Here is a 27,512-nt window from a genome sequence, read left to right as displayed (position 1 = left end):
ATATTAAAAAAAATCTATGAAAATGAACAAATGAAAGTCAGACATTGCTTTTCAAAAATGCTTCCACAGAATTAAAAAAAAAAATGAAACTCATAAAATAGGCCTGGACAGAAATGATGGTACTCTTAACTTAACATTTTGTTGCACAATATTTTGAGGCGCCCACTGTAATCAAACGATTCCTGTAACTGTCAATTAGACTTCTGAACCTCTTAACAGATATTTTAGCCCACTCCTCAAGAGCAAACTGCTCCCGTTGTCTCGTGCTTGAAGGCTACCTTTTCCAGACGGCATGTTTCAGCTCTTTCCAAAGATGCTCAATAGGATTTACGTCAGGGCTCATAGAAGGCCACTTCAGAATAGTCCAGTGTTATCCTCTTAGCTATTCTTGGGTGTTTTTAGCTGTGTGTTTTGGGTCATTATCCTGTTGTAAGACCCATGACCTGCAACTGGGAACAAGCTTTCTGATAATGGGCAGCACATTTCTCTCTGGAATCCCTTGATAGTCTTGAGATTTCATTGTAACCTGCACTGATTCTAGACACACTGTGCCAGATTCAGCAAAGCAGCCCCAGAACATGAGCTTCCTCCATGTTTCACAGTAGGGACAGTGTTCTTTTCTTGATTTGCTTCATTTTTTCCATCTCTGAACATAGAGCTGATGTGCCTTGCCAAAAAGTTCCATTTGTGTTTCATCTGTCCATAGGACATTGCTAAGGACCGGCGGAACGCACCAAGTATAGATAATAAGAAACTAGGTGCGTTCGCAGTCCGTGGTCCACCGTGCAGGTAAAAGACCCTGCTGCTAGTAAGACGGACTATATGGCGGTACTAAGTATACACACATGGGTTAACTTCACCCTGCGTGAAGGAAGCGATCCTGTTGCATCACAGGACCGCAGTACCGCACATAAAGCGCGAGCAAGAAGTCAGCGGACTCAACCCCTACAAAGGATTGAAGTCCGATTAGACACTTGCTGGTACAACACCGCAACTGGGTGTGTCAGAGGAACATAAATAATAATATAAAGGCACAAGAGTGCGTGCGGTGCCACACTGACGGACGACACTAACCACCCAGGCTTGGGTCAGGAAAGCGCAGAGCAAGCGTACGGCGCCGTACTGGCGGACACAGCAACTGGTAGCTGTAATGTGTGTTTCGTGCTGTTGGATAAGTCGGGCGCTAGATAGCAAACATACACCTTCCACGAACAGACATTCAATAGGGAGGGTTATTTAAAGAGCGACTTTCACTCACAACACACACACATGTTTACAAGACAATACTAGCGCATGGCCGTGCGGTCATGCGCAGTTTATATAGTAGCAGCACAGGAAGCAGCTCCAGAAGTTTTGCCCTTTCAGGACCTGCCAAGAGGACCAATGGGATGTGCTGCAATACCTGAGCATGTGACCCTCGATCTCCAACGGGAGATCCTGCCCTGGGCATGCTCAGACAGAGAAAAGCAGGACTTAGATCCAGAAACGTCCACTCGCCGCTGCCCAGCACTGGCTTCAATGGCAGAAGCAGGAAAAGCAGCAGTAACTCTTCGCACAGAGTCAGACTGAGCGAGATGCTGGGATCGACGTCCCTGCTGAGCAGACTCCACCGCGGCTGGAGAAGAATGGGAGACCGCAGCGGAGACGGATCGAGATTCCCCCAGTGCAGCAGAGGAAACTCGACTCCTAACATTACCCCCCCTCCTAGGGCCCCCCCTCCTTGGGCCTCGCCACGTTCAAAGGCAGCAATGAGCTGCGGGGCCCGAATGTGCTCAACAGGCTCCCAGGACCTGTCCTCGGGGCCATAACCCTTCCAGTCCACCAAATAAAATTTTTTGACACGTACCACCTTGCACCCCAAAATAGCGTTCACCTCATAATCGTCCGTAGATGAACCCGATGTCCCAGCAGATGACTCGGAAAACCGGGACATATACACAGGTTTCAAGAGGGACACATGAAAGGTGTCAATGATACCCAGGCGTGGCGGAAGGGCCAAACGATAGACCACAGGATTAACCTGCTCGAGGACCTTGAACGGACCCAAGTAGCGAGGAACAAATTTAGTGGACTCAACTCGCAGCCTGATGTTACGGGTGGAGAGCCACACCAAGTCGCCAGGTGCAAAGGTCGGAGCGGGGCGTCGATGAGCATCGGCGGAGGACCTCATTCTCTCCTTAGAGGCCTGAATGGCATCCTGAGTGCGGTCCCAAATATCCCGTGCCTCCACAGCCCAGTCTGCCACCCTGGAGTCGGCGGAAGACACGGGCATAGGCACAGGTACCCGTGGATGCTGACCATAGTTGAGGAGGAATGGGGTTTGTCCAGTGGAGTCGGCTACGGCGTTGTTCAGTGCAAACGCTGCCCATGATAGCAAGGATGCCCAGTCATCCTGCCTGGCTGAAACAAAATGTCGCAGGTATGTGACCAAGGTCTGGTTGACCCTCTCTACCAACCCATTCGTCTCGGGATGATAAGCGGAAGAGAGATTCAACTCAATACTGAGAAGACGACAAAGCTCTCTCCAGAACCGAGACGCAAACTGGGGACCCCGGTCACTGACAATTTTGTCAGGCATACCATGTAGGTGGAAGATGTGTTTGATGAACAACGCTGCCAAGGCCCGTGCAGAAGGTAACCGTGGTAGCGGCATCAAATGCACCATTTTTGAGAAATGATCGGTGATGACCCAAATGATGGTACAGCCGCGAGACTTGGGTAAACCCACAACAAAGTCCATCCCGACCATCTCCCAGGGCCTATCTGCCACCGGCAAGGGATAGAGCAACCCAGCTGTCCTTTGACGCGGAGATTTATTTTTGGCGCAGGAGACACACGCCAGAATATAATCCCTGACATCCCGGACCATATGCGGCCACCAGTATGTCCTCGCCAGTAGCTCAGATGTCCTCTTTGTCCCAAAGTGTCCACCCACCCTGGACGAATGAGCCCAAGAGAGAACCTCCGGTCGCAAATTAATGGGCACAAACGTCTTGCCCGGAGGCACAGACTCTAGCGAAACCGGCGCTACGGTTCTCAGGCTCTCGGAATGGACAATAAGCCGAGGCTCCTCTTCCTCCTTCTCAGTTGACATAAGGGAGCGAGAGAGAGCGTCAGCACGGATATTCTTCTCCCCGGCGAGATAATGAAGGGAAAAGTGGAACCGGGAGAAGAACAGGGACCATCTGGCCTGGTGAGAATTTAGCCGCTGGGCTGTTTGTAAATAGACCAAATTTTTGTGGTCCGTGTAAGCTTGGAAGGGAAACCGCGCACCCTCCAGAAGGTGTCTCCACTCCGAAAAGGCCAACTTCATTGCTAGCAACTCCCTGTCCCCGATGGAGTAGTTTCTCTCCGCTGGTGTGAAGGTCTTAGAGAAGAAGAAGCATGGATGCTTCCGACCTTGAGCATCCTTTTGATAGAGGACTGCTCCAGCACCAACGGACGAGGCATCCACCTCCATTAGGAATGGCTTATCCACGTCGGGACGATGTAAGATGGGAGCGCTAGCAAAGTGGGACTTAATAGAAGTGAAGGCCTTGGAGACCTCTTCCGACCACAATTTGGGATTCGCTCCCTTCTTGGTGAGGGCCACCAAGGGAGCTACCAGAGTTGAGAAGTGGGGAATGAACTGGCGGTAATAGTTTATGAACCCCATAAAGCGCTGCACCGCTTTAAGAGAATGGGGCTCTTGCCAGTCCATTACAGCCTGTAGCTTAGCAGGATCCATAGCCAATCCCTGGGCGGAGATGATATAGCCCAGGAAAGGTAAGGACTCCTGCTCAAACACACACTTCTCCAACTTCGCATAAAGAGAGTTTGCCCATAGGAGGTCGAAGACTCTGCCAACATCTCTCCGGTGGGAGTCAATATCTGGAGAAAAGATGAGGATATCATCCAGATAGACTACAACCGAGGTAGAAAGCATATCCCGGAAGATGTCGTTGACAAAGTCTTGGAAAACGGCAGGTGCATTACAGAGCCCGAAGGGCATCACCAGATACTCATAGTGCCCATCTCTGGTGTTAAACGCCGTTTTGCATTCGTCCCCCTCACGGATGCAAATCAGGTTATAAGCACCCCGCAGATCTAGTTTAGTAAACACTCTAGCTCCCCGAAGCCTATCGAAAAGCTCAGATATCAAAGGCAAAGGGTACTTGTTCTTAACTGTGATAGCATTAAGACCCCTGTAGTCTATGCATGGACGTAGTTCTCCACTCTTTTTCTGCACAAAAAAGAACCCTGCCCCAGCAGGTGACACTGACTTCCTGATGAACCCTCTTGCCAAATTCTCTTGAATGTACTGAGACATTGCCTCCGTTTCCGGGAGAGATAATGGATAGACTCGACCCCGGGGAGGCTCAGCACCAGGCAAGAGATCAATAGGACAGTCATAGGGGCGATGGGGCGGAAGGGTCTCCGCTGCCTTTTTGGAGAACACGTCTGCATAAGACCAATATTGCTTGGGGAGAGAGGAAAGATCTGCGGGTACCTCTGTAGTAGCAACCTGAACGCACTCTCGATGACACCTGTTCCCACAAGATTCACCCCATCCCAGAATTCTGCCTGAGGACCACTCGATGTGAGGAGAGTGGTACCGTAACCAAGGTATCCCTAAGAGAACCTCATCATTTCCCTCAGGAATGACGAGTAGAGATATAACCTCCTGATGAGATGGTGACATGGACAGAGTAAAAGGGATAGTTTGATGTGTAATCTGTGCGGGCAGTGTCGACCCATTCACCACTCGTACCGTTACTAGTTGAGATAGCATGACCAGAGGAAATGCGTGACGTTGGACGAAGGCTGAAGACATAAAATTGCCCTCCGCCCCAGAATCCACGCAGAGTTCTACCGAGTGAGAGGATGAGCCCAATGTTATTGTCCCCTTAAAGGACAATTTGGAGGCAAACGTCGCCGTGTCTAGTGCACCTCCACCAACTACCACTAGACGCTGACGTTTCCTCGACCGCTGGAGACATCTGGAGGCAAGATGTCCTGACTGTTGGCAAAGATGACAAATCTGGAGTGCACGAGCGGTCCGGGACTTAGATCCCGCTCGTGACTCTGCCACAGGCTCATGGCGCTCAGGAGCCTGGTCTGGAGATTCCAAAGGTTTGGCGAAGGTGGGAGCCAGCCGAAACCTCTGCCTACACTGGGCTCGTTCTAACCTCCGCTCGTGAAAACAGAGATCAATACGAGTGGATAGAGTTATTAATTCCTCCAGTGTGGCGGGAATCTCCCTAGTGGCCAGGGTGTCCTTAACGTGGTCAGCCAGCCCCCTCCAAAATATTGGAATGAGAGCTTTATCCGACCACTCCAGCTCAGATGCTAAGGTGCGGAAGTGGACGGCAAAATGACTGACCAAGGACGAGCCCTGAGTCAATGCCAACAATTGGAGCGCCGTATCATGGGTGACACAAGGTCCTAAAAAGACTTGTTACAGAGTGCTCAGAAACAACGGAGCACTCTGTACCACATGATCGTTACGCTCCCATAGCGGCGTAGCCCACTGCAACGCCCTGTCCGATAGAAGAGACACTATAAATCCCACCTTAGCCCGCTCTGTAGGGAAACGAGAGGCCAGAAGCTCGAGATGGATAGAGTACTGACTCACGAAACCCCTACAAGACTTACTGTCACCAGAGAATTTCTCTGGAAGCGGGAGGCGAGTTAGAGTCGGGACAGGAGCGACAGTGGACAAGGTGGCTGCAGCAACACTAGCAGCCTGAACAGCGACAGCAGTGACATCCACAGCTGAGGTTGAACGCTCAAGAGCCGCCAACCTTCCCTCCAGCTGCTGGATGTACCGCTGTGAACGCTGATCGTCCATCATTTACTAGCCAGACCTTGGCGCTAGTATTATGTTAAGGACCGGCGGAACGCACCAAGTATAGATAATAAGAAACTAGGTGCGTTCGCAGTCCGAGGTCCACCGTGCAGGTAAAAGACCCTGCTGCTAGTAAGACGGACTATATGGCGGTACTAAGTATACACACATGGGTTAACTTCACCCTGCATGAAGGAAGCGATCCTGTTGCGTCACAGGACCGCAGTACCGCACATAAAGCGCGAGCAAGAAGTCAGCGGACTCAACCCCTACACAGGATTGAAGTCCGATTAGACACTTGCTGGCACAACACCGCAACTGGGTGTGTCAGAGGAACATAAATAATAATATAAAGGCACAAGAGTGCGTGCGGTGCCGCACTGACGGATGCCACTAACCACCCAGGCTTGGGTCAGGAAAGCGCAGAGCAAGCGCACGGCGCCGTACTGGCGGACACAGCAACTGGTAGCTGTAATGTGTGTTTCGTGCTGTTGGATAAGTCGGGCGCTAGATAGCAAACATACACCTTCCGCGAACAGACATTCAATAGGGAGGGTTATTTAAAGAGCGACTTTCACTCACAACACACACACATATTTACAAGACAATACTAGCGCATGGCCGTGCGGTCATGCGCAGTTTATATAGTAGCAGCACAGGAAGCAGCTCCAGAAGTTTTGCCCTTTCAGGACCTGCCAAGAGGACCAATGGGATGTGCTGCAATACCTGAGCATGTGACCCTCGATCTCCAACGGGAGATCCTGCCCTGGGCATGCTCAGACAGAGAAAAGCAGGACTTAGATCCAGAAACGTCCACTCGCCGCTGCCCAGCACTGGCTTCAATGACAGAAGCAGGAAAAGCAGCAGTAACTCTTCGCACAGAGTCAGACTGAGCGAGACGCTGGGATCGACGTCCCTGCTGAGCAGACTCCACCGCGGCTGGAGAAGAATGGGAGACCGCAGCGGAGACGGATCGAGATTCCCCCAGTGCAGCAGAGGAAACTCGACTCCTAACAGACATTCTCCCAGAAGCTTTGTGGCTTGTCAACATGTACTGTAGTTTGGCAAATTCCAATCTGGATTTTTTATGATTTTTTTTCAACAATGGTGTCCTCCTTGGTCATCTCCCATGAAGTCCACTTTGGCTCAGGCAATGATGAATGGTGCAATCTGACACTGATGTTCCTTGTGCTTGAAGTTCGCCTTTAATCTGTTTAGAGGTTTTTCTGGGCTCTTTTGTTTCCATTCGTGTTATCTGTCTCTTTGATTTGTCATTCATTTTCCTCCTGTGGTCATGTCCAGAGAGGTTGGCTACAGTCCCATGGATCTTAAATTTCTGAATAATATGTACAACTGTCGTCACAGGAACATCAAGCTGCTTGGAGATGGTCTTATAACTTTTACCTTTAACTTGTTTGTCTATCATTTTCTTTCTAATCTCCTGAGACAACTCTTTCCTTTGTTTCCTCTGGTCCATGTTGAGTGTGATACTCACCATGTCACCAAACAGCACAGTGAGTATCTAAAGCCCTTCTGTAGAAAAGTTTATTGAAACCAGGAATGTATTCATCGAGTTTGCAGAGGGTGTGACTGCAACCAGGCCTGTGTCTGTGCAAACCACACGGAGATATGTCTGCTTTTCACCAGCAACACATATGACAAGAATACAAGTCTATGAGTCCATGTAAAACATGTATGGCACATGGTTTTCATGTATTTGTCATCTGTGTGCCATCTGTATGCTGTACGTGTTTAACATTGAAAAGTATGCAAGAAGCTTTTCAGTCAATTTTTCTTAAGCCATGTCGGAAAAAAAAGGATGGCACATGGATGGCACACTGAAGACACACTTATGGCTCACTGATCCAAAAGTTTTTTCTTGCACCGGTATATTACATGGATGTGTGAAGGGGGCCTAAAACAGGAGAAGCATGATCATCAACTTAATGACTTATTTATTTATTTATTCTAAAAACTGATTTGACAGTAATGGGATTTGGTGTCTGTCATTTAGAATGGAAGAACCGTACTGCATGCTGTGCTATTTTTCCATCAAATACAGTGCTGAGCAAAACCTTTAGACACGTGTAAAAAAAAATGCTGATAGGATAAAATATCTTTAAAAATAAAAATGTTAATAGTTTATTTTTATTAACAAAATACAAAATGAATGAACAAATGATAAATGTAAATCAATCAAAAATTTTATATAACCACCCTTTGCCTTCCAAACAGAATCAAACAACAATTCTTCAAGATAAACCTTCTTGGAGGCATTAAGGCCCCTTCACATTTAGCGACGCTGCAGCGATACCGACAACGATCCGAATCGCTGCAGCGTCGCTGTTTGGTCGCTGGAGAGCTGTCACACAGACCGCTCTCCAGCGACCAACGATGCCGGTAACCAGGGGAAACATCGGGTAACTAAGCGCAGGGCCGCGCTTAGTAACCCGATGTTTACCCTGGTTACCATGCTAAAAGTAAAAAAAAAAAACAGTACATACTTACCTACTGTCCTCCAGCGCTGCGCTCTGCTTCTCTGCACTCCTCCTGTACTGTCTGGGAGCCGGAAAGCAGAGCGGTGACGTCACCGCTCTGCTTTCCGGCTCACAGCCAGTACAGGAGGAGTGCAGAGCACAGCGCTGGAGGACAGACGGCTGTAGGTAAGTATGTACTGTTTGTTTTTTTTTACTTTTAGCATGGTAACCAGGGTAAACATCGGGTTACTAAGCGCGGCCCTGCGCTTAGTTACCCGATGTTTACCCTGGTTACCAGTGAAGACATCGCTGGATCGGTGTCACACACGCCGATCCAGCGATGTCTCCAGGGAGTCCAGCGACGAAATAAAGTTCTGGACTTTATTCAGCGACCAACGATCTCCCAGCAGGGGCCTGATCGTTGGTCGCTGTCACACATAACGATTTCATTAACGATATCGTTGCTACGTCACAAATAGCAACGATATCGTTAACAATATCGTTATGTGTGAAGGTACCTTTAGAGTTTAAGTTCTCTTCCTCTCTAATGAGGCTATTTGTATAATTAAATGTCCAGAGGAGCATTCCTGTCCTATAAGTCTGTGTGTTTAGGGTCATTGTCCTGCTGCAGAATAAATTTGGAGTCAATAAGATGTCTCCCTGATTTTTCTGCATGATGGATAGGTATCTGCCTGCATCTCTCAACTTTGAGGACACCATTATTCTTTACAAAATTCCCAACTCTATTTGCTGAAGTGCAGCCCCAAATTTGCACTGATTTTTCACCATGCTTCGTAGTTGCATTAATTACTGTACCGCTCTCCAGCCCTCCGTGAACAAACTGTCTTCTGTTAGGCTGCTTTCACACATCAGGTTTTTGGTTTCAGGCACAATCCGGCAGTTTCAGGCACAATCTGGATCAGTTTTTTTCTTACGCCTGATCCGTTTTTTCCCCATAGAGTTGTATTACTGCCGGATTGTGCCTGAAGGACATGCGTTTCATCCGTTTTGTGCCGGATCCGTCCCTTCAGGCTTTTTTGCCGGACACAAAAAACGTCTCCTGCAACGTTTTTTGTGTCCAGCAAAAAAGCCTGAAGGGACGTTTCTGGCAATAAATGCATGGAACTGATGTGTGAAAGAATATTTCCGGCGACTGAATCTGTTTTTAACACACTGAGCATGCCCAGAAGCTTTGTTTTTGATTCTGGCATAGAGAAGTCTCTCTCTCTCTCTCTCTCTCTCTACTCCCTCTCCTCAAAAACCATGCGCAGTACATAGAGCCGGATCCAGCTAAAAAACGGATCTGGTGCATCAGTTTGCATCCGTTTTTTCACTATGTACACCGGATCCATTTTTTAGCAAATTTGCCGGATTGTGCCTGAAACCAAAAACCTGATGTGTGAAAGTAGCCTTAAAGCCAAATATTTCATATTTTGACTCATCAGTCCAGAGCTCCTTCTGCCACTTTTTGAAGCACAGTTCCTAGGTTTTTGTGCAAAGTTGAGTCACTTGATCTTGTTTCCATGTCAGTCAAAGGTATGGATTTTTGGCTACAGTTCTTCTATGAAAACCACTTCTGGACAGACTTCTCTGAACATTAGATGAGTGTATCTGGGTCTTACTTGTCCAGCAATGCCATCAGCTCAGAATTGGCAGCTACAGCTTCCATTTCGAAAAGGAAACAAGCATGATTTGTCTTTCAGGTACTGAACTAAACTTTTTTGGACAACCACTGCAATCCTCAACGTTGGCAATTAATGGTGTCTTCAATGCTGAGAAATACAGGAAGATACTTATCCATCATGCAATACCATCAGCGAGGCGATTGACTGGTTGTATATTATTCTGAAGCATGACAATGACTCCAAACATACAGCCAATGTAATTAAGATGTATATTAGTGAAAAGAATAACAATGAGTCCTGGAAGTGATATGGCTCCCACAGTGTCCTGATATCAACATCTTTGATTCTGTCTCAGATGACATGAAGAGACAAAAGGATTTATGCAAGCCTACATGCACAGAAGATTTGTGGTTTGCTCTCCAATTGTTTGGAACAATCTCCCTCCTGATTTCCATCAAAAAACCCTTAACTATACCTATAAGAATAGATACTGTTTTTAAGGCAAATGGTTGTCACACCAAATGTTTAGTTAATTTAGATTTCTCTTTTCTTCACTCTCTTTACATTTAGTTAATTGATAAAAATAAAGTATTAACACTTCGATTTTTTTAAAGAATTCTTACTTTTCAGCATTTGCATTTTTTACATACACGCCTAAAACTTTTGCATAATACTGTATATTGGTTTCAGCCAAAAAAGATGACCAATATCATTCAATACTGGATAAATGTACTCTTATAATTACTTTAGAGAGGTTTATTTATTTAAAATGAGCAATAAGATTGATAATTAATATCTAATTGCTTTGACCCCTTGATTACCAAAGTAAGGGTTATGATCTTCTAATCTTTCTCACTGCTTTAAGTAATGAATGGAGAGGTTTGGTCAAGCATGCACATTGTCAATCCAATTATTGGTACAGATGGAAATGGCCAACTATAACACTTGACTATTATATTTCAGTTCAATAAAATGTCTACCCATGCCGCTCCATTCACTCCCAGAAGTAGGAAAGATGAAAGAAGGATTGTAACCTTTGTTTCAATGAGTCCCAGCGGTAGGACATCCAACAAGCAGACATTTATCACTTCTCCTATTAAAAGGTGATCAACGTTTAATCGTTAATCCGATTTAGTTCAATATTGTGTCATGGAAGCTGATGGGTTGCATTATAAGATTTCCTCAAAGTTACTGGAATGTGCCTATCAACAGATCTTGCTCTCTACTAATTCATATGCTCAGATTTTAGACTCTATCAAATAAGAAATGGTGAACATGTACATCTACAGGAGGCTGAATAAATGTATAGTGTTTACTAGTGTTTTGAATATTGCCACTTACCGATGCAGTTCCTGAGACCAGCAGAGAAAGGTATGTATGCATATGGATTACGTCTACTTGCATTCTCAGAGAAAAACCTTTCTGGCTTAAATTCCTCAGGTTTAGGGAAATATTCTGGATCCCGATGTAGAGCATAAGGCACAATAACAACATTCACACCTTTGGGTACAGTAAATCCTCCTGTAGCATCAAACATAAGTCTATAAGTCTTACAAATATTGGTATCATACATGGCTACATAGACTATAGTCATACTGTATGTGGACCGGCACCAACATAACACAGAAGTCACTCTACTTTGTTTCAAGTCCTCTAATTTTCCAACTCCTTTTATTTAATTGTATGCAAAAATAAAACTGTTTATTCCCACTTATGCAAATATTTTCTAGGTGACACACTTCCCCATTAGATAAAGTTCCTTACTGATGGTGCAATCTTCAGTGATGGTCCGTGCAAATAATGGCACTGAAGGGAAAATTCGAAGGGCTTCTTTAACAACTGCTTCAAGATATCGCAGCTTCTTCATATCATCCATTGTCACTGGCCGGTCAGACAGACCTAAAGAGAATAACATAATGCATCAGTTAACACATTAAGAGTTAAATTAATTTTCATTGCTTTAATTCAATAATTTAAAGGGGTTGTCCACTACTAGGACTATCCCTTCTGGATCCTTATATTTCCCCCCCAGTAAAATAATAAAACTTACACTCATTTCTGATGTCAACACCATTCCAGAAGTGTCGGCACTGGCTCTCCTGGGGATTGCCTGACATTGTTATTTCACACGATCACTGCCGTCATGCAGTGCTGGCTTCGCTTTCCCTTCCTTCAGACGTAATTGACATCCGGAGAAAGTGAGAGCAGCAGTGGCTATCTCTTCCTCCGGATGTCTTGATTTGTCGGAAGGAAGAGCGAAGCCAGCTCTGATTGGCTGCAGGGTTATGTCATGCAGGCACCCTGAGAGCCCGTGCCGACACCACTGGAACGACGTCAGCACCGGAGGTTAGTTTAAGTGTTAATATTTTATTGAGGTTAAAAATAGAGATTCAGAAGGGATATTCCCAGTACTGGACAACCCCTTTAAACTGAATAAATATTTAAGGAGCAATTTGTGCCAAATGTACAAAAATTTCCTAATTTTTCATATGATTGCTTATGTGTAGTTATGGCTGACAACTTTTACATAAGTTATAAGGACCAGATTAGTAATGCAAAAAACAGTATTTGGGCATGTGCACACAGTTTAGAAAGAAACCTTCGTGTTTGCGTTTTACTAGCAGAAGTCGCTTTGGGAAAATGCTGATGAAGTTTTTATTGAAGTATATTTTTTGCTGTTTTTGATAGTTTTTAATGGATTTGTGGTTGCCATTTTTTTTTTAACATAGTGAGAGACTTGTAATTGAAAGACGTATCTAAAACAATCAGGTAAAACGCTGAACATCTACTTAGCGAGTAGTTTTTACACAGAAATGAATGTGTCTGTTCTTTTTAGCATATCCTTTTTCAGGCGGGATACATAGTATAGACGCCTAGAAAAGTCATCGTGTGCACATACCGAGCTAGCAAAGTGGTCAAAGCCATTTTTTACTGGCTTTTCCGTGCTAATCTTTACAAGTCACATAAATACTCTGCCAGAAGAAGCAACGTGGAAACACTACCTAGAAAGTGGATTTGCTAAAAAGAAAAAAAATAAGCTTGTGGCACATGTCAGAGTTATATTGTTTTTAACTCTACTACGAACATTTTGCAAAGTGTCTGTAAAAAGTGCATTGCTTATGGATGCTTTATATGGTGGCAAATTTATTAAAAATGTGCTTCGTTTTTTTGTCTGAAAATATTGGTGTCTATTTACATGAGCGATTAGGAGAGAAAGGCTTCTAACATGTCTTGCGAGCATGAAATCTATCAAGTAATGGGAAATATTTTGATAAATGTGTCATTATTCATGGCATTTTTTTTTCATGATCTACAACAAAACTTACTGCACCAGTCATGATTATATTAACTCCAACAGGAATTGTTGAGATTTATAATGTTTAGGGGTGAGCTGGTCGACGCTTCAGTCAATCACAATCGCCCTTATGTTAGTGATTGCGTGGGCACAGCTGTGAAATAAATTACCATGCTGAACATTTATGATATTCTGTAAGAATTACCTCCCGCTAAAGATGCACGGATGCGTAATTTTGTGCCGAGTGGCTAAAGAAGATTTCTGGGCACATTATCTAAATCAGCCTTAGTTACTCAATGAATCGCTCGCTGCCCAGTTAGCACTGTCATTGCCATTAGTCCTGTTCATAATGAAGGTCAGCTTGCTTTTCTGCTAGTTTTTATCACTACGCAGATCATTGTAGAAGCTGTAATGTCAAGCAAACAAGATCTCTTCACTTACAAACTTACTGTGCTCACTGATAGACTAAAAGGCTTATAAAGTGAAAACTTATTTTTGCAAAGAATGGATAAAATACTAACTAAGGGCAGTATTAGACTGGGAAATCAAGGGCCAAGCATTAACATTGGTGCTGGAATCCCATTGTTCAACTTTATGAAAATATTACATTGTGATCATTCACAAATTTGCCTAGGAATCTATGAAATACACTGGGTAGTTTGTATGTCTGAATGATGATATACTGTCCTTGTTTGTACATGGTTAAGGCTACTTTCACACTGGCGTTTTTTTTAATACGTCGCAATGCATCGTTTAGGGGAAAAAACGCATCCTGCAAAGTTGTTTGCAGGATGCGTTTTTGCCCCATAGAGTAACATTACCGACGCATTGCGACATAATGACACACGTCGCAACCGTCGTGCGACGCTTGCGCCGTGTTGTGGCGGACCGCCGGGAGCAAAAAAGTTAAATGTAACTTTTTTTGCTGCCGACGGCCCGCTTTTTCCGACCGCGCATGCGCGGCCGGAACTCCGCCCCCACCTCCGCGCACCTCACAATGGGGCAGCGGATGCGCCAGATAAATGCATCCGCTGCACCCGTTGTGCGGCGCATCGAACGCTAGCGTCGGAATCTCGGCCCGACGCAATGCGACGGGCCGAATCCGACGCTGGTGTGAAAGTAGCCTAATCAAGTGTTTTATACCAATTTCCCATGGGCCAGTCCAGCCCCTGAAGAAGGCTATAAGCCGAGACGCATGTTGGGTCGGTACGCCATCCACAGTGCGACTGCATCATTTGTGTAAGCACATTTATGGGCGCTTAATTGTGTACTATACTTTTATTCACTGAAGCTTGGTCCCTTCATTCTTTATTAGCATTGCTAATGTATTGGCACTTTATTTTTGCACACTTGATTATTAAGCATTGATCTGCTCTGTTTTTCACATGTATGAACTCAGTATTTTATGGTGCACATTTTTCTGATTTTATATTACGTTATTTAAGCAATATATACTTTTTATATATTTTTATATATTTTTGTGACCTCTTATTTTACACTTTTTTATCTTTCTCACATTAGTATTTGCTATTTCTGTTTGATCTAATTCATATATGTATATATCATATGTAGATGTGCGTCCTTGTATTTTTTACAATTTGGTATTGTCCTTGCACACGTTATTCTTTCATTATTGTCTCTGATTTTAACTTTTTCGCAAGCAATAAAATTTATTTATTCTGACTTTTTGGTCGGTTTTTCTTTATTTTATTTTGTCTGCTACAAGGTAGAATTAGGATACGTGTCCTGCAGCTTCTGTGACAGGCGGTTAGCTCATTAACACGATTGTCTAATAGAACAGGAGTGATAAGTTAGCAACAAAGTGTCTGTACGATTTCAGTGCCTATTCTTTGCTGCTTATTATGGCTGCATCGGTGACACCAGAATATTACAGCCAATTACTGTTCTCCGCAGTCTTATGCCATCTTCGTCAGTATGCCCGCTAAGCCCAATGATTGGTTTCAGTGGTCACATGTTGGAGTCGGGATGTCACCACTGCAGATTTGTCAGCAAAGACTCAGCAGGGTGGACAAACACAGGGTAGCAGCAATGGAGAGCAGTAAATAATGCTATAAAAAAATAGTTCACAAAGATACTAATCAGGCTTCCCTGAGCGCTATATAGAGCTTTTACTTTAACGCCTCCCTGTGCAAACTCTATTCTGCTATCTTATCAGTCTTTTGGCATTAGCCAGTCATAGAGCATGAATTAGCTGCCTGTCACAGAATATGCAGGTCATGAATCTGGCTGCTAATTTAAAGAGAACCTGTCAACAGAATTTTACTAATTAAAGTACAGACAGGGCTATATCGGCGCTTTCATATTGATTAAAATGATACCTCAGGTGGAGAAATCCGTTTAGTAGAATTTATTTAATGTTTGTAAGAAGTTTCCTTGTATTCAAATTTCGAGCCGACACCATTCTAGCCATGAGCAGCACTTGCGCAGACTGACTTCTTGGAAGTCTTCAGGAAAATGGTGCCGGCAGCTGTACATGCACAGATTGCTCAGTGTACCCAGTGCCAGTTTACTGAAGCTTGCCTTTAGATCAATCTGCGCAAGCATAGCCCATGGCTAGAAAAAATGGCGGGCTCCAGTAAAATGGCACCTGTTGCACTTAGTATTCAACGCATGCGCAGCCACTGGCTCCATTTTCCTGAACACTTCCAAGAGCTCAGTCTGCGCAAGCACCTTACTGTAGGCATCATTTTAATCAGTATGAAAAAGCCAATATGGTCCTGTCTGTACTTTATTTACTAAAATCCTGCTGACAAGTTCACTTTAAAGCTGATCAATTCTTTAGGATATTTTACTTTCAAACCAGACAGCGCCTTTTATGGTAACTTTCTTCCTTTTAACTATAAAAATGTTTTGTTTGTTTTTTTCTCCATTAGCCATACATGCATCACAGGCTGGGCTATTTAATAGACTGGGAATGACAGAGACTCATATTGTTGACCAACAAATAACTAATGATTGCCTAAGAAATCACGTATTGAAGACAGGTCTCACCAAATGTGTCATCTAGCTCTTTGTGTACCTTCTTCTGAACTTCAGGATGAGATCCCAATAAAAACAAGGACCAGTTAAGTGCAGCAGCAGTAGTATCATGGCCCTAAATATAAAATGATAAGACTGTTATTGCATTGTTGGATTATATTACCACTAAAATGGCAAAGTGTTTATAAAGCAAAACTTATTTGTAAGAATTAACCAACTAGCAGAATTATTATTTTTTCCTGCCAAGAAATTTATTTCTGGCACAGAAATTTCCACTGAAAACAAATAAAGGGCCTCTGTCTGTAGGATCAACCCTCCTAAACGATCTATGTAGGCATGCAAGTTATAGTGAGTTGAATAAAATATTACTATGATACCTGCAAATCAAAGTCTTATCTCAGAAAAATGCAAATTTTTCTTAATATGTAAATTTGTTTTTAAGATCTACAGGTCAGACACAGATCTCCCTGAGATTTTACCTCCTGAGATTATTTTAAATGAGAGAAAGTGTGAGACATGTAGATCAGAAGAGCAGACTGTCAGCTATTACATGTCTCAAACAGGTAATGCCCCCTTCCAGTTACAATACTCTATGGTGGCAAATTCTCAGGGAGATCAATGACCCACCTATGGAACTTAACAGCTCATGTGCATTATAAGAAAAATATGGATTTCTCTGGAATAAGACATCAAATCAAGGTAGTATTTTATTCAGCTTTTTATGAACTGCATGCCTATGTAGACGGCTTAGGAGGGTTGAGCCCACAGGCATATTCCCTTTAAGTCTTGCACACGCCCTTAAAGTACTATTATCAACTTGGGATATTTACCCACCATAAAATGTCAGTGGAAGTCTAATATTACTTCCCTTTTTACATAGCAGTATTTGAATTTGCAATACTGAGGACATCAATTATCAACTATTCTTATTTTAATTCCATTTATCAGATAAATAATTACAAAAGAATTATCTCGCCAGAGACCACTGATTTCATTTGTTTCGCCAGGTCCCCTTTCATTCTGTGGAAACCACAGCCAACTATGCACAATTTTAGTTTAATGTGGCTGCTATTCATCTTACTATAAGGACAGTCAAGTCCACTAGATTCAGATTCTGCTCCACTGAGGGGAATTCTGAGAAGGTAAATGCAGTCGGTTTCATGGAAAGGTGGGTGTGTTCATTACATAATGCCTTCAAATAACTGATTCATCAGGATTTTATACCTGAAACTCAATAGAGCAGAGAGAAACTGAAATGAAACACCAAAAATTACAAGATTTTGGTGCAACTCTTGAGTTGCCACAAAATTTTGCAACTTTTCAAAGCTTTTACGCCACTTTTTGGTGTAAAAAAAATTGATGAATCAGGGCCTTAATTCTTTAAACATTTCATTTGGTTATGAAGAGTTTTGTAATAGTTTGTGTAAAAAACATCTGTGATCTGTGTCTGAAGATCATATGATCATATGATGTCTCAATGGGCATCACATCTTTGTACATTGAAGTAGAGGACCGGAGATAGAAAAGAGAGAGCATGGAGGAGAAAAAGGCATATTGCATAGGCAAAGTTATTACGGCTACAATATGCAGGTTTACTGAGACTTAGGCTACTTTCACACTTCCGTCAGCCCGACGTACCGACGGACGTTGTGCTAAATTTAGCACAACGTGGGCAGCGGATGCAGTTTCACAACGCATCCGCTGCCCATTGTGATGAGCGGGGAGGAGGGGGCGGAGTTCTGGCCGCGCATGCGCGGTCGGAAATGGCGGACACGTCGCACAAAAAAACGTTACATTGAACTTTTTTGTGACGACGGTCTGCCAATTACCGACGCATCCAGTGCACGACGAAAGGAACACGTGTCCATACATTGCGATGCGTTGGTAATGCAAATCTATGTGCAAAAAACGCATCCTGCGGGCAACTTTGCGGGATGCGTTTTTTACACAGAACGACGCATTGCAACGTCTTGTAAAAGACGGAAGTGTGAAAGTAGCCTTGTTAGAGTTTTACATCCCCATTTATGCCTTGTTCACACACTGTGGGCTGCACAGGAATTTCATCACAGATTCCATGCTAAGATAGGTTTAAAAGCCCAAACATTCCCCATCCTATACATGTAAATAGGCTAGCTGTAATCCCTTTTGCATGGTACAGGACATTACCAAGTAGTTTAAACTATTGGCTGTATCATGGAAAAATATCCATTGGGGATAAACCTTGCATGGATTTGTGGACATCCGCAGATTTCTTCCACAGATCGTGCAGTAATTACATATTGGATTTGTTAATCTGATCCATGTGAACCCATGGACTGCCAGTATCTATTAAGATTCATTCTTACTACAACAACATTGAAAATATTTATAATTTGTATCTGGCGGACAATATGAAAATTGGAAATCCAAGCCAGATAATGTAAAAATATATTCTAAAAATGGCTTAAAGTTAATAAGGTGATAAAGAAATCTAAGTTTTTATGTTTGTTTGGCATAAATAATTAAGAAAGACTTAACCCCTTAGTGACAGATCCAATTTTGTCCTTAATGACCAAGTCAATTTTTACAATTCTGACCGCTGTCAATTTATGTGGTTATAACTCTGGAATGCTTTAATGGATCCAGATGATTCTGAGACTGTTTTTTGTGTCATATTGTACTTCATGTAAGTGGAAAAATGTATTCGATATAACTTGCGTTTATTTGTGAAAAAAATGGAAATATGGCAAAAATATTGAAAATGTTGCAATTTTCAAACTTTGAATTTTTATGCCCTTAAATCAGAGAGATATGTCTCACAAAACAGTTAATAAATAACATTTCCCACATGTCTACTTTCCACCAGCAGAATTTTGGAAATACATTTTTTTTGTTAGGACGTTATAAAGGTTAACCTCTTCATGACCGGAGCTTTCTTCCAAACCTCCCTGTAGTTAACATCTTTGAATGGCTCAACAATTTCAGTTATTCATATCCAATTACGGACAGTGAAAGTAACTCTTCAGATTGGTGCACTTCACGTTGAGGTCATTTCATTTTTGAGTTGCTCCACTGTCTGGTGTATCGGTGCTTTTGAGGCTTCCGTGGCTGCATCTACATTTTTCAGTCAATATGGCCATGTGAGAGCTTATTTTTTGCGGGACGAGTTGTACTTTTGAGCGACACCATTGGTTTTAACAGGTCGTCTACTAGAAAACGGGAAAAAGTTTCCAAGTGCTGTGAAATTGCAAAAAAAGTGCAATCCTACAGTTGTTTTTTGTTTGGCTTCTTTGCTAAGATCACTAAATGCTAAAACTGACCTGCCATTATGATTCTACATGTGATTACAAGTTCATAGACACCAATCATGTCTAGGTTCTTTTTTTTCGAAGTGGTGAAAAAAATTCCAAACTTTGCTAAAAAAAAAAAAAATTGCGCAATTTTCCGATACCAGTAACATAGTAACATAGTAACATAGTTAGTAAGGCCGAAAAAAGACATTTGTCCATCCAGTTCAGCCTATATTCCATCATAATAAATACCCAGATCTACGTCCTTCTACAGAACCTAATAATTGTATGATACAATATTGTTCTGCTCCAGGAAGACATCCAGGCCTCTCTTGAACCCCTCGACTGAGTTCGCCATCACCACCTCCTCAGGCAAGCAATTCCAGATTCTCACTGCCCTAACAGTAAAGAATCCTCTTCTATGTTGGTGGAAAAACCTTCTCTCCTCCAGACGCAAAGAATGCCCCCTTGTGCCCGTCACCTTCCTTGGTATAAACAGATCCTCAGCGAGATATTTGTATTGTCCCCTTATATACTTATACATGGTTATTAGATCGCCCCTCAGTCGTCTTTTTTCTAGACTAAATAATCCTAATTTCGCTAATCTATCTGGGTATTGTAGTTCTCCCATCCCCTTTATTAATTTTGTTGCCCTCCTTTGTACTCTCTCTAGTTCCATTATATCCTTCCTGAGCACCGGTGCCCAAAACTGGACACAGTACTCCATGTGCGGTCTAACTAGGGATTTGTACAGAGGCAGTATAATGCTCTCATCATGTGTATCCAGACCTCTTTTAATGCACCCCATGATCCTGTTTGCCTTGGCAGCTGCTGCCTGGCACTGGCTGCTCCAGGTACTAAAAATTTTTATTATTTTTTTTTTTTTTTTTAGGTGGTGACAGGTTCTTCCACTAAGGACCGTTATAGAGACTATCTGCTCTCCATAACCCCAGACCAACACACCACATCAGATGTGTCCTTTAGCCATTTATAAATTGTACTAGATTGTGGCCCGATTCTAACGCATCGGGTATTCTAGAATATGCATATCCATTTTTCATCCATCATCCATCCAGTAGCATCTCCATTTTTGTGATCTCGGATTGGCTGAGGGCTTATTTTTTGCGTGCCGAGCTGATGTTTTTAATGATACCATTTTGGTGCGGATACATTCTTTTGATTACCCGTTATTGCATTTTAATGCAATGTTGCGGTGACCAAAAAAACGTTATTCTGGCGTTTTTACTTTTTTTATCGCCACGCCGTTTAGCGATCAGGTTAATCCTTTTTTTATTGATAGATCGGGCAATTCTGAACTTGGCGATACCAAATATGTGTAAGTTTGATTTTTTTTGGTTTATTTTAAAGGGGGGTGTTTTAAACTTTTATACTTTTTTTATTTTTTTAAAAACTTTTGTTTACTTTTGCCGTGCTTCACTGAGACTATGAGCTGGCACAACTCGATTGGCTCAGCTACATAGAGGCGATGTTCAGATTGCCTCTATGTAGTTGAATTGCTGAGTTGGTATGAGCACCGACCCCTGGGTGGCGCTCATAGCAATCCGGTACTGACAACCATAGAGGTCTCAAGGAGACCTCTGCTTGTCATGCTGATGAACAGATGACCCCCGATCATGTAACAAAGGTCACCGGTGTGTGCATTTCTGGCCCAATGGCAATTCCACCCGTGGCTATTGCGGGCACATGTCAGCTATTCAAAACCTAACCCTAATCCCAACCATAACCTTAAACACAAAACTAACCCTAAATTAAACCCTAACTGTAATCCCAACCATAACTACAACCCTAACCCTAGCCAAACCCTAACACAAGCCCAACCTTAACTCTAGCTTTAGCCTAACCCTAACCCCAGCTTTAGCACAACCCTAACCATTGTTTTAGCCCAACCCTAACCCTAGCTTTGGCCCAACCCTAACCCTAGTTTTATCCCAACTCACTTTAGCCCAGTTTAGCCCAACTCTAACCCTAATGGAAAAATGGAAATAAATATATTTTTTTATTTCATTATTTTTACCTAACTAAGGGGGTGATAAAATGGTATTTTATTTATAATTTTTTTATTTTATTTTTTAGGTCTATCACAGTGATCAAAATGAACCAATAGGAAAAATGTCTTGGCTTGTCTCTGCGCTAAAATCTATGTTGGTTTAACCACACGTCAATTTAAAGTGCTGTAAGATTGCGCTCACTGCACATGTTGGGGGACACTCGCTTGGCAACGACATAAATGCAAACGGGCATGGTTTTTAACACAAAATAGTCTATTTGATTTATTCAGGTATCATAAACCATCGAAATGTGAACCAAAGGCAAACAGTCTTTACATAAGGCTTCACATCATTAGTTTGTGGAAACTAAACACGCTGGTCTGGCTATGACCAGTTGCCGTGGGTGACCGCACAGTGCATATAGCAGATACACTTCTCTGCCATATATTACAATCCTCTAGTCTGGGGTTACCTTCCAGGAGCTCCGCTCCTCACGCTGACTCCTTGTTAGTCCTGTATTTCTGGGAAAGCTGCCTTATGGGGATCATCAATTTGCCTGGCAGGCACACCTCAGTCTGTCCAGACCCACCAAAGGATGGTAGCTTCCCCAATACAGACCGTCCAGGTCCACAGTCTCTCAAGTGCTTCCAGGAAGACTCCACTCACAAGAACTTCCAACACAGACCATCCTGGACCACGGTCTCCCTGTGCGCTATTCAGGACATCCGTCCCCACCTGGGGTCGTCCAACACACAGGCATGTGGCCCTGTCTGGGTGCTATTCAGGACGTTCATCCAACACCCAGGCCACCAGGTCCAAAGCCCCACCACGTGCTATTCAGGAAGGTAGCACTCCCAACACATAGGGTTTTTCAGGACCTTCAGCACAGACCATTCAGGTCCAAACACTCTCAACCCATGTGACCCACACCCTGGTCACATTATAAAGCTCTAACTACCCCCACACGTGGGAGGTGTGTGTGGCTAGTTTGACCCACCCAGCTCTCAGAACTAGCCCTGCCAGTCTCCATCTAAAGGAAAACAATTTACTTGAAAGACTACATGTCCCTGAACATCCTTACTTCAGGCTGGCAGTGCAGAGTGTCTTCCTCTGTGACACACATACCGGCCATTCACAATAATGCCAGATTTTGAATCATTACCACCGTTATGCCTGCAATTGCCATGCATTCCTATGGCCTCAATAGGCCTCCATGCATTTTCTGGGAAGACCATGCAGCACCCCTTACCTGTAACAGGGGTCACTGCATCACAGTGCGAATAAGGGAACACGTGTTGGGTATTACTGCAGCAACCCATGAGGACTCATCCTCACTTAAAACAATCCCCCAACATTTTAAACTTTACCATGACGGTGACAGTAGCCCTTTGAGGGTGAGGGGGATTGATATGGTTGATGTCAATATCTGGGGGGTAATGTCTCGAGGAAATTAGCCCAGATGGATCTGGACCTTGGGCACATTGCAACCATCAGGGCTGAATGAAAATATAAGCTATGCTCCTTTCCTATGATCATCTGCTCAGTTACATACTTTGATTACATGGTGTAAATATTGTTTGTAAATATATGCTGTTTGTTTTGGTTTTTAATTTGGTTGTTTGTCTCTTGTGCTAGTTTTAATAGCTTCAGTGTTTCCATTTGGATGACCTTCTTATACGGAATGGTTATTGGACAGTTGTTTCCCAGGATGATCGATGATGAATCGCCGCATCTAATTGAATGATTGTTAGCTATATAGCTATATTGTTAATACTTTATTTTAAAGGTTGTATCATTATGTTTTAGGGTTTATTATCTGCGCCACTGAGCACCCATTTAAGAGTTGTTTAAGTCCGGATAGTTTATTTTTACAGTCTGTAATTTGTTTGCCGGCTGTGCGCCCTATGCCTGCACGCACATGGCTGTGTTGCCTCCGTGCCTCTTTTCTGCTCTCGGCGTCTTTTGTGCGGTGATTGGCATTAGGTGCCACGCACCATGTGACGCTGGGCGGCGTCATGGCTGGCATGGCAGCACGCGCATCATCACGGCCGGGGACGTCACTTCCGGTGACGCCGCCCCCGGACTAGCGGTAGTCACCGCATTTAGGTTAAAAGAAGCACAAGAGATGGGTTGTGTGTGCCCTTGATGAAGGTTGTACCAAAACGTACATTGGTGCGGGCACACATACCCCTCTGGACCTGCATCAGAAGTTGCGCATTCTGCACATGGATTATTTGATTGAATTGTGTCAAGTGACATAACCTGTTTCATTAAATTAGAGGACAATTTTTGGGGACCTATGCCCAATAGGTATTTGGTCTTGTTTTTGTGCAGTGCCAATACCTCTACTCAATATGGGGAATATTGGTTAATTGATATGGCGCTTAACCATATATTTTCTACTTACATGCTGTAATTTTGTTTCCATCAATTTCTGGTGCCGTGTACTTGTGGGGTGGGTGTGCCCTTTTCTAAATGGCGTATATGTACAGCTAAATGTAAACAATCATGGTGTGAATGTTTTTTTATTATCCCTATTCCCATTTGTGCCTATTTTTATAATATTCAATAAAGTGTTAATTTTTTGCTTTAAATTTGGACTAGTACATCATTTCTTCTTTTGGTAGCTGTTTCTCTAATTCCGATGATGTGCGATCACATCAGCGGAGAGAGAAAATAAATGGAAAGTTGTCCTTTAATTTATACTGTTAATAATGTCGATCGCAACACCGGGGTAAAAACTGACCCGAATCATGTTATCTGGGGTCTCGACTACCCCTGGTAGCCGAGACCCTGGAGAAATTCCTACTCTGGGGGTGCTATACACTTATTCCTCAGTGCCATTAAAAGGCGGCGCTGTGGCTTAAGTACGCCTAACTGCCGCCACTAAAGGGTGTATCGGCGGTCATTAAGGGGTTAATTTTTGTTTCTGCTGCACAATTTTTTGTTTCCACCGCACATTTTATTGGCCTTTTAAATGCATAAAAATATTTAAAAGCTAAATGTTGCCATGTACAGGTGCTTCTCACAAAAATAGAAAATCATCAAAAAGTTAATTTATTTCAGTTCTTCAATGCAAAAAGTGAAACTCATATATTGTATAGAGTCATTACAAACAGAGTAATCTATTTCAAGTGTTTATTTCTGTTAATGTTGATGATTATGGCTTACAGCCAATCAAAATTCAAAAGTCATTAACTCAGTAAATTAGGATACTTTATAACACCAGCTTGAAAAATGATTTTAAAATCCGAAATGTTGGCCTACTGAAATGTATGTTCAGTTAAAGCACTCAATACTTGGTTGCAACAACTACTGCATCAATGAGGTGTGGCATGGAGGCCATCAACCTGTGGCACTGCTGAGGTGTTATGGAAGTCCAGGTGTCATGATCCAGTTCTGAGATTATGTTCAACTCTCTTGTCTCTGGTCTGGTCATGTGGGAGTTAATCCTCTCTGCCTCACCCTGGAGCTGGCTGAGCTATTTAAGTCCTCTGCAGCCTGTGGGCCAGTGTCAGCTATAGTTCATCCTGCACTGTTTGAGCTCCTGACCTGGATCCCTGTTCTAGTGTTCCTCTTTGCCTCTGACTGCCTGCACCCATTTTTTACTTGTTCTGACCTTTGGCCTGTACCCCGACTCCGTCTTACGTCTCACGTTTTGGTTACCACGTTCCTGGTAGGTTCTGACATCTTGCTTGTCCCCGACGATTCTCTGCTCGCCCCTTCTGTACTGCGCTGCTATCTCCGTGTATGACCTTGGCTTGTTTCATGTCCCTTTCATTACCTGTGACACCTGTGTTGTTGTTCAGTGTTGCTGTGCTGTGTGTGCAGCCTCCTTTCCTTAATCAGCACCCCCTGGTGGAGGTTGCTCTATACTGCACTGCAGCAGCACATTACACCAGGTTGTTTTGATAGCAGCCTTCAGCTCGTCTGCATTGTTGGGTCTGGTGTCTCTCATCTTCCTCTTGACAATACCCAATAGATTCTCTATGGGGTTAAGGTTAGGCGAGTTTGCTGGCCAATTAAGCACAGTGATACTGTTGTTTTTAAACCAGGTATTGGTACTTTTGGCAGTGTGGACAGTTGCCAAGTCCTGCTGGAGAATGAAATTTCCATCTCCAAAAAGCTTGTCGGCAGAGGGTAACTTGAAGTGCTCTAAATTCCCTGGTAGACGGCTGAACTGACTTTGGTCTTAATAAAACACAGTGGACCTACACCAGCAAATGACATGGCTCCCCAAACCATCACTGATTGTGGAAGCTTCACACTAGACCTCAAGCAGCTTGGATTATGTGCCTCTCCACTCTTCCTCCAGACTTTGGGACTTTAATTTCCAAATGAATTGCAAAATTTACATTCCTCTGAATAAAACACCTTGGACCACTGAGCAACAGTCCAGTTCTTTTTTCTCTTTGGCCCAGGTAAGACGCTTCTGGCATTGTCTATTAGTCATGAGTGGCTTGACACAAGGAATGCAACACTTGTAGCCCATGTCCTGGATATGTCTGTGTGTGGTGGCTTCTGAGGCAATGACTCCAGCAGCAGTCCACTCCTTGTGAATCTCCCCAAAATTTTTGAAGGGCCTTTTCTTAACAATCCTTTCAAGGCTGCGGTTGTCCCGGTTGCTTGTGCACCTTTTTCTACCACAATTTTTCCTTCCACTCAACCTTCTATTAATATGCCTGGATACAGCACTCTGTGAACAGTCAGCTTCTTTAGCAATGACCTTTTGTGGCTTACCCTCCCTGTGGAGTGTGTCAATGGCTGCCTTCTAGACATCTGTCAAGTCAGCATTTTTCCCCATGATTGTGTAGACTACTGAAACAGACTAAGGGACCTTTTTAAATGCTAAGGAAGCCTTTGCAGTTATTTTTAGTTAATTATTCTAATTTACTGAAATAATGACTTTTGGGTTTTCATTGGCTAAAAGGCATAATCATCAACATTAACAGAAATAAACACTTGAAATAGATCACTCTGTTTGTAATGACTCTATATAATATATGAGATTGATTTTTTTTTATTGAAGAACTGAAATAAATTAACTTTTTGATGATCTTCTAATTTTGTAAGGAGCACCTGTAAGTGTTGTGAATATCACAATATGTTTAGATTTAAAAAGACAAAGTGACAATAACTTTCTATCATGCTTATACCTCAAACATGAATGTATCCACTTCTTCACGGATATCCTTATGGCTCATTGTGTTGCCTGCCTCATCAGTTGCTTTCAGAAGCATATCTAGGAAGGCACTCCTTTTTTTGGTTTTCTTATCATCATCTTGGTCAACATTGGATTTGACGTTCTTTAGTTCCTGGGCTCTTTCTAAAATTGTCTAAAGCACAAAAACATGTAATAGATTTAAAAAAACAATATATTTCAGTGACACCTTGGTATTAGCCATCAGAATATGACATAAGTTTTTTTGTAGTAAAGTAAAATACATGTAGCCACATCATAATGTCTAACACAATGCAACCGGGTAACTGTATGCCAATAATAATTATTACGGTAAGTATAGAGCAAAATAAGTCAGAGCCCAGATTTATATATGATATGATCCTTGGGTGAGGAGCAGTTTCTTACCTTCTTTTCAGCACAAAATGGGATGGGAAACTATCATCTGATATAAAATCTCTGTGGCATTTTCTGATTTATGTTCAAACCTAAGGGTCCATTTAAATGAACCAATTGGCGGTACTAAACCAATTGAGCTTTCTACTGCATTTCTGCGCCTACCACCAAGTAAATTAGGTTACTTGAGTTTTTCATTGCATTTTTTAGTATATTTATTTACATGCGTTTTTATTGCATTTTTTACCTGCAGCTTTTCCATGTCTAATGTAATTCTCTGTGAAAAACCTGGGCAGAAAACATTGACATGCTGCGGATATGAAATACGCAGTAAACACAACAGTAAAAAAAACACAGTGGGCATGAGATTGTCTATAAATTCAATCCACTTTGCTGAAATTGTAAGATGCTGCATTTTTGATACAGCAAAAATCT

The 27,512-nt window shown here is 42.9% G+C and overlaps 1 protein-coding gene across 1 annotated transcript in view; it reads right to left on the bottom strand.

Annotated features, from left to right (window-relative positions):
• LOC138656959 (cytochrome P450 4V2-like) overlaps positions 1–27,512 on the bottom strand; it is an 86,865-nt gene that overhangs the window by 9,374 nt on the left and 49,979 nt on the right. The window contains exons 7-10 of the mRNA XM_069744363.1: positions 26,659–26,838; positions 16,237–16,339; positions 11,694–11,828; positions 11,271–11,450 (exon numbers count right to left, since the gene is read on the bottom strand). Coding sequence (XP_069600464.1) covers positions 11,271–11,450; positions 11,694–11,828; positions 16,237–16,339; positions 26,659–26,838 — 598 coding nt within the window. The remainder of the gene's footprint in view (positions 1–11,270; positions 11,451–11,693; positions 11,829–16,236; positions 16,340–26,658; positions 26,839–27,512) is intronic.

The sequence above is a fragment of the Ranitomeya imitator genome, chromosome 1 (genome assembly GCF_032444005.1).
Source record: "Ranitomeya imitator isolate aRanImi1 chromosome 1, aRanImi1.pri, whole genome shotgun sequence".
Lineage (NCBI taxonomy): Eukaryota > Metazoa > Chordata > Amphibia > Anura > Dendrobatidae > Ranitomeya > Ranitomeya imitator.
Note: the sequence above shows the minus strand (reverse complement) of the source record. Positions and strands in the feature narration are given on the sequence as shown.